The 8,258-nt window shown below is 39.4% G+C and overlaps 1 protein-coding gene across 6 annotated transcripts; it reads left to right on the forward strand.

Moving 5' to 3' along the window:
- The first annotated feature begins 2,784 nt into the window (after positions 1-2,784).
- Positions 2,785-7,771, forward strand: LOC114719849 (uncharacterized). Of its 6 annotated transcripts, none has more exons than XM_028905405.1 (13): positions 2,785-3,061; positions 3,391-3,456; positions 3,602-3,688; positions 4,156-4,254; positions 4,835-4,930; positions 5,107-5,172; positions 5,264-5,354; positions 5,744-5,811; positions 5,911-5,976; positions 6,364-6,414; positions 6,629-6,693; positions 7,055-7,134; positions 7,451-7,771. In XM_028905405.1, the coding sequence occupies exons 1-12, from the start codon at positions 2,882-2,884 to the stop codon at positions 7,110-7,112; spliced, it is 993 nt and encodes a 330-aa protein (XP_028761238.1). In that variant the 5' UTR covers positions 2,785-2,881; the 3' UTR covers positions 7,113-7,134; positions 7,451-7,771. The 6 variants fall into 6 exon arrangements, with proteins under 6 accessions (XP_028761238.1, XP_028761240.1, XP_028761236.1 ...); XM_028905407.1 differs by having other exon boundaries at positions 7,527-7,771; XM_028905403.1 differs by having other exon boundaries at positions 7,055-7,140; positions 7,443-7,766.
- Positions 7,772-8,258: the final 487 nt, after the last annotated feature.

The following is an 8,258-nucleotide window of genomic DNA, read 5'->3' on the forward strand; positions in this document are numbered from 1 at the left end:
CTCTAAGGTGTGTGATCTTATCAAGCACGTGTTTGAAAACCCAGAAAAGATAAGGGAGATAAACCAAACCAGCATAGTTTTGATACCTAAGATCGATCACCCGACCTCTTTAAAGGACTTTAGACCCATTTCCCTATGTAATGTGTGTTTCAAAATTATAAGCAAAGTAATTGCAAACAGGTTGAAGGGGTTTATGGGGCAGTTGGTGGAGGAAAATCAATGTAGCTTTATCAGTGGGAGACAGAGTTGTGACAACATTGTAATTGCCCAGGAGCTAATACATTCGATGAGAACAACAACGGGTAAGCAAGGTTTCGTGGCTATTAAAGTGGACATGGAGAAAGCTTATGACCGCCTTGACTGGAAGTTTTTGGAAAATACACTTTGTAGCCTTGGTTTGAGACATGACTTTGTTAATTGTATCATGAAATGCGTCTCAACCACTTCTATGAAGGTGCTTGTGAATGGAGATACCACAGAAAAGTTTGAGCCATCTAGAGGGGTGAGACAAGGAGATCCTCTAAGCCCATACCTTTTCGTCTTGTGTATGGAGAGACTAGGACACCTCATACATCAAGAAGTGGGTCAAGGGAGATGGAGACCGATGAAAGTCAGCAGACAAGGGCCGAACATATCTCATTTATTCTTTGCTGACGATCTACTTCTATTTTGTGAGGGATCCACGGACCAGATGAAAGAGGTAAAGAGCGTCATGGAGGCTTTCTGTAAGGTTTCGGGTCACAGGATTAGCCTCCAAAAATCAAAGATGTTCACCTCACGAAACATCCACTTCAATAGGGCGTACGGTTTTAGCCAGGCTTTGGGAATTGGTCTAACAGCGGATCTTGGCAAATACCTCGGAGTCCCTCTATTGCACAAGCGAGCGGTTAAAGCAACTTTTGCTCCTATAATTCAAAAGGTGAACAGGAAACTGGCTGGATGGAAAGGCAAATTTCTTAGCATGGCAGGGAAGACGGTCCTGATTAAATCAGTGCTAACAGCTCTACCTTACTACCAAATGCAGACAATGCTTCTCCCCTTAGGTGTTCTTCGGGAAATTGAGAAGCTTAGCAGAACCTTTTTCTGGAATCAAGTGCAGGACAGCCATAAATTACACCTAATAGCCTGGAAACAGATCAAGAAGGAGAAAACAGAAGGGGGCCTCAGAATAAAAGACTTGCACACCCAGAATGTAGCCTTTATTATGAAGTTGTGTTGGGGACTACTCACAAAACCGAATGCTCTTTGGGTAAAATGTTTAAAGAGCAAATACAAATGTGGCGAGTCAAGGAGCCCCAGGGTAATGAAAAAACAGGTTCAATCTTCAACTTGGAGTGCTATTACTCGGGTTTGGGATGATTTCTGCAAAGGAATAGGAAGAAAGATAAAGAATGGTGAAACAACCAAAGTCTGGTCTGATAGGTGGACACCTATGGAGCATCCGTTGATATTCTATGTGGATAGAAACCTGCATCTTCTAGATTCTGAGGCAATGGTGGCACAATTTGTAACAAGCAGCGGTAGATGGGATCGAAGTAAGTGGCATTGCTTCTTACCAGACTGGGTGGTCAGTAAAATTGCGGCTATGCAACCACCTGCTAGAAATGGAAATGATGCTTACTGCTGGAGAAATACCCCAGATGGGAACTTTAGTGTCAGATCAGCGTATAAGATGTTTGTTCAGCAAGAAAATCAAAACACTGATCCTGTCTGGAAATGTTTTTGGCACTGGGACATACCAGAGAGAGCAAAATTCTTTTTATGGCAAGCTTACCAAGAGAGAATCCCAACAAACACTCTTAGAGCAAAATTTATGACCCATACAAGTCCGGACTGTCCTTTTGAGTGTGAGCAAGAGGAAACAGTTCTACATGTGTTGAGAGAGTGTGAAACTGCAAAAAGAGTGTGGTGTGCTTTAATTAACCCTGCTTATTTTCCTGCTTTCTTTTCTGGAAATTTACAGGTGTGGCTGGAGTGGAACTCAAAGAATGGACCAGCAAAATCAAAATATCAAAGATGGCCGTGGACTCGCATCTTTGGGACAGTTTGCTGGCTGTTGTGGAAAAACCGGTGCAGACGAATTTTTGAAGGAGTAGGTGAAACTCCAAGGGCGTTGATCCAAAAATGTATCCATCATCTCATGGAAAAAGTGGAGGAAGGAGTGCTACGACATGCCGTATTGCAAATACCAGATAGGGCAGATGCAGTATGGACACCCCCGCCAACTGAATATGTACGCGTGGATGTAGATGGGTCTCGAAATTTCCAAGGAAACTCATCATGTGGTGGAGTTGTAAGAGATGAACAGGGGAACTGGTTGGGAGGATTTCAACGAAGAACTGGAACTGCATCATCAACGGTGGCAGAACTACAGGCCATTAGAGCGGGTTTAGAGTTTTGCAAAAAGCTGAATATGATCAAAGTGAAATTGTATACAGACTCAACCGAAGCATGCCATCTGCTGCTAACTGATTGTGGGATAAATCACCCACTGAGAGATGAAATACAAGAGATAAGGTCGCTGATTTACTCTACTTGGGATCTGGAAATTATCCATTGCTACAGGGAATGTATAAAGTGTGCAGACATCCTTGCTCGCTCAGCTCATAATATGGAGCACGATTATCAGGAATTCATGACGACCCCCGTGTCCTGCTGGAACCAAGTTTTGGAAGACCGTGGCAACAGGCCAAGGGCCCCCTCTTTTGTTGAGCTATCTACTTTTTAACCCCTCAAGCTTAGCTTGCCGTTTGTATTAAAAAAAAAAAAGCGGTGCCCCTTAGTACTCAGCGGCACTTCCTTTGGCACAGGATTAAAAATTTTTGGAAGAAGGGAGGGACTGGTGCGAGGCTGGTGGTGGTTGAAGTGCGACACGCGAGAGATGAAGACGTTGGTGACGCCATTAAGGACCTCCCCGTTTTCTCGCTTAAATGGCCATAATGTCCTTCTACTCCCTCTCTCTTCAATCTCACGCTACTCTTCCTTACCAAATTCGTTGACGTTCTCCTCTCGCCCACCTCGCTCTTTTTCCATGGCCGCGTCATCGCAATCCACATCTCCGGTACCTGCTTCTTGTCTAATCTCTCTCTCTTTCCGCGAAATTTATTAGCCTCTAAGTAGCAAGCTCTGCAGTTTGGCTTAGAATTCAATTTACTTGGCTCCCGTGAAGCTTATTGATAGAATATGAGTGGAAGATTAATAGATTGTGCAGTGTCAGATGTTCTCCGCCAGTTTGCTTGTTCATCGCCTTTTTTTTTTTTTTTTGCGTAATTCTGAATCTATTAATAATTGCTTTCATGCAACACCAAAATGGTTTTGTTCATATGAAGCTATTATGGTGTGATGGCCATAGCCGATACAGTGTTATGCTGATATTGATTTCTTAATTAGACTGTGTCGCCAGGAGATGTTAACATCGACAAAGACAAGGTTTTCCAATTGATTCAAGCTCATCAGGTATTATATTGCATCTGCTACATGCTTATTTCTACATGTGATCGTCAAAGTAGTTAGAATCCATTGTGAGCGGCATCTTTGTGCAGATGGCATTATGATCAATTGAGGAAGCATATTTAGGCAGGTTGTTTTCTGTTTATTACAGGAGAAAGCTGCTCGACTTCCACCAGTTGAAGAAATTCGTACTATGCTTGATCGAAGTGTACGGGGGATGCTTTCTACATTTTCTCAGGTTTCTGAGCTTTCCATCTAACTGTCATGAACTCGAACGGTGTTGACGTTGATGGTGGTGGTGTTTTTTTTTTTTTTTTTTTCGTTTTTTGTAAATTGAATAACTATCAAATCTGCCTTTAAATTTAATCAGACAGTGCGGTGTCTTGAAGAGGATAAAACCCTCATAAAACTATCTTCTTTGGTCTTCAATTGCCCCGTGTTTTATCTTGTTAGCGGATAACTATTTTATTTACAGATGAAGTAAAATATATATTTTTGGGATGTAAAATAGAGTTTGTTAACAAACTAATGCAGTGAGAGGAGCACTTCGAGAAAATTTTCTAAAATGATCTTTTAATACAAATGCAATCAAATCTGGCAACTTCTGATGTTCATAACTTTAGTATAATAATTGATTAGTTTTTATTGGCAGAAAACTTCAATATCATCTTCTAATCTGGTTTTCGTTTGACCTTTTTTGTGCAGAAGCATGAGGGTTATCCATCAGGGTCTATGGTTGACTATGCATGTGGTGCAGATGGATCTCCTATACTAGCAGTGAGCAACCTAGCAGTTCATGCAAAGGTTTTCTTTTCTTTTCTCTATTTTTCCTCCACATTGTTTTGTTTTTGCTGGAAAATAATGCTGATGAAATAGTTTAGAATACAATTTGTGTAGGATTGTGAAATGCATTGACTTACCAGAGGAGTGAAATTTAACGCTAAGCAAACGGCTTAGCTGCTGCAAGGCTCCAGATAAAGTCATAATGATTAATTGTATTAGGTTTGACCAAAATTCTGATCTTTGCAAGACTTACAGTTCGTCAGATTTTTTTTTTTTTTTTTTGAGTCCTCTTTATGAGTTTTGGAGAGTAGAAACAAAACCAGCCATTGAAAAGGATTACTTCCATTGATATGAGTATTTCTTTCTACATTTCACAGGACTTAATTGCAAATCCAGATAAAGAAATAATGATTAATTGTATATGTGCTTGTGTTAATCTATCATGGGTTTCACCAAATTCAACTCTCTGCAGAACTCATAATTCATCAAAAAAAATTTTTTTTTGAGTCCTCTTTGTGAGTTTTAGAAATCATATAAACAAAATCAACCATTCAAAGGGCTTACTTACATTGATATGAGTATTTCTTTCTACGTTTTGCAGGACTTAATTGCGAATCCCAAATGTTCATTGCTTGTGGCGAGAGATCCTGTAGATAGGACTGATTTAGCAATAACTTTACATGGCGATGCTTTTGCTGTAAGTTGTGATATTTTTGCTCATTTTCCAGTCACATCTTGTATGCCGATGGTCCCCCCTCCCCTTTCTTTCTTTCTATTACCCTCATCTATGTGAACTTAGGCTATATGATTGCAATATTATTGTATCATAGTTATATGGAACTATCGCTAATACGTTTCTTGATATCTAATCAGGTTCCTGAAAAGGAGAAAGCAGCCGTTCGAGCTGCATATTTGGCAAGACATCCCAATGCATTTTGGGTAACTCTATCCTTTCATGTTTCATATACTTCTTCTCCTATTTACTTATGTATGTCCAGTATCACAATTAAATAAAATCTGCATATTGAAGGTTGACTTTGGGGACTTCTACTTTCTGCGCATTGAACCTAAAGTGATACGTTTTGTGTCTGGGGTTGCAACAGCTTTATTAGGATCTGGAGGTTCGTTAGCCACGCATCTCTTTTCTTGTTGGTTTGCCTTTCTATTGATGTCGTCATGTGAGGCTGCTTTGGGCTGTGTTTTCTTTAAATGATAGAGTGATATATGTTTAATGTTGGGTATGTGCTGTTTAAATTTATCATCAACAAGTGTCTTTGTGAATTATGCGGATTGCCATCGTGTGGATGGTGATACCTATATTTAGGAGCTTGAGAATGCTCTCTCTTAATTTGGTGGCTTTGCGTGAAAACGGGAGAGGAAAAGAGACTTATCTGGTTATTGTGAGGAATGTGCCTTTTCTTTTATTTCGTTTGACATTTGGAGTTGACATGTTATTTCAGGTACATTATACTAATTTATGATGTTATTCCGAATTCGTTTCACTTTTCAGAGTTTAATGAAGCTGAGTATAAAGCTGCAAAAGTTGATCCCATAGCTCAGTTTTCCAAGCCAGTGGCGGTAGTTAATTCTAACTGATCATCTCATGATACATGTCTGCAGCATCTTCATAAAGCAGCCTTGTTTCATCCTTGTTGAAATACTGTTGTTACTTGACAGTCTCATATGAATAAAGACCATGCTGAAGATACAAAAGTGATCGTACAGCACTGGACATCAGTTCCGGTATGGCATCTTGTAAACTGTATGGTGTTGGCCCTATTATACTAGTGATAGAGATGGGTTTTGTAGTCTCCCAAATTATGTAAAATTCTTTAGTTGAGCTGATGTTCAGAATATTTTATTCAGTCAAGTGGCAAATGTACAGGGAAAGAGAAAATCATAGCTCTGATGGTGATTGATATGTTTACATGTGACAGATGCTATCAGTGTTGGGGCATTAAGGTCCTATAGAGGCTAATGAGAATAAAACGATATCTTCTTATGGGACTTGATTCAATTATATTGTAGTTATGGAAATTCAATATGGATATTTAAAGAAAATCCTCCTTTTGTGCCAGGGAGGGGGTTTTAGCTTTTAGCCTTCATGCAAAGTATTTTGGTCATCTGCAGGTGGACTTTGCATTCATGACAGATTTGGATAGCCTTGGTTTCTACGTGAAGGTAATCTAGTGGCTTTTTTACTGTGTTCCCCAATATGATTTTCTCTTTATTTCCATTCCTTGAATGCTACTTCTGATTCTTAAAACTGTTACGCCTAACTTTATAAACTCAGCAAATGAAAGATTAAGAAATATTTCTGGTCCTGTGAGGCAGTTTTTTCCTTCAAGCGTGAAATTCACTAGCTTCTTACTATAAGTCATATATCATATTGCAGGCTGGTTATCAGGGTGATAACTTTAAGCTCCGAGTTCCTTTTCCTCGGCGTGCAGAAGACAGAAAGTAAGATATATCATCATCCAATAGAAACTTCCATCTTCTCCTGAAAAATGCTACATCAATACCTGTATTTTTGGTGTGTATATATGGATTGATGGCTTGTTGGAAAATATTACTAACGGAAACCCTAGTATTAAAACGTCCTCTCACTTTTTCCCCTTCTCCTCCCCTGTTTTTTTTTTGTTTTTTTTTTTCTGGGACGGGATTATTAGGTGGCATGCAAACGACTCTTCACTGAATATCTTATCTACGACCTTCAACTTGATATTGGGTTACAGTATCCCCTTTACATATACTGTAGCATTCTGGTGGGCGTTGATTTACTGAAAGATTTTTTCCCCCCTTGTTTTGGTTATTCTTTTAGGGATGTAAAAACTCTTATTGTTGAGATGCTTCAAGCTGCCAAGAGTCAAGTTGATTAATCCATTCCTCCATCGATAAAAGGTACAGGTGAGCCCATTTGGAAGATATGTTAATTTCATTGATGTTCATTCTTCACCTATCAGTGTCGTTTTTTCTTTTCAGTCAGATGCTAGTTAATCATGTTTCTGTACAGAAATTCTTCGTCCTATCTTGTGCTCCGTGCTTTTGGAACTTGACTAGATTTTGGTTGTCTGCTGCTTTCTTGACCACCTTGGCCCTTATATTTTGGATTGCTATGAATCTGAGTTGCATAGTTTTGAATATGTTGTTGCTAATGGAGCCATTCCTTGGGGCCCGTTCAGTCTAAAATTATAATTTTGCTTGGGAAGAAAAGCAGGTAAAGAGACAATTGAAAGATGGACGGAATGAGAAGTTATTTTCTCTGATCGTCTCTCTGGGCTGAAATTCTGCAGAACACAGTACTCATCGACAAGCAGGGCACCTTTGAAGGGTTACATCATGCATGTACATTTATATTCCAGGGATAAAAGGACAATATAACTGGCTAGTTTTGTTCACTTTTCCATTGCAGTGTGTCGAAATATTCAAGGGAAAAAGAAAACATAAAAAATTCGGAAAGAAACAGTGAATAGTCTCTAAAAGACAGGCACCGTTTGTCTTTATATGCGCAATCTTTCTACAGGTGTTCTCTTCTCGCTGAGTTGGTGTGTGAGTAATCCATTTTAAGAAGCCCAACTATTTTGTGGAAACAATATCGCCCGAGTTTTACACTAAAGGGCTGTTTGGATGGCATGTGAAGTATTTTTAAAAAATATTTTTTCGTAAATTGAGATAAATTTTTTTATATATGTAAAAGTATTTCTAAAATTATCATTTGGTTTCTATTTAAATACTCACCAAATTAATGTTGGAGTAAGTATGTTTGTGATCATCAATAGACTAGAATTAGCCCCGGCCCGCCCCACCCACCGTTGTGCACTGATTCTGGACTCTTGAGGGAGCACCAGCCTAGTGTGGATGTAACCTATTCCTACACTGTTATTATGACCTAAGACAAACCTGTCACTGTTGTCCTGGATACGGCTTCAAGTCTCAAACCAAACCTTGTTTGTAGAAAAGCTAACTGCAAACCTAACCAGAACTGGTTGGTACCATCAAATTGTGAAATCTCCTGGTTGCTTGTC

Source organism: Neltuma alba, unplaced genomic scaffold (genome assembly GCF_004799145.2).
Source record: "Neltuma alba isolate B1F8T4 unplaced genomic scaffold, ASM479914v2 tig00011956_pilon, whole genome shotgun sequence".
NCBI classification, from domain to species: domain Eukaryota; kingdom Viridiplantae; phylum Streptophyta; class Magnoliopsida; order Fabales; family Fabaceae; genus Neltuma; species Neltuma alba.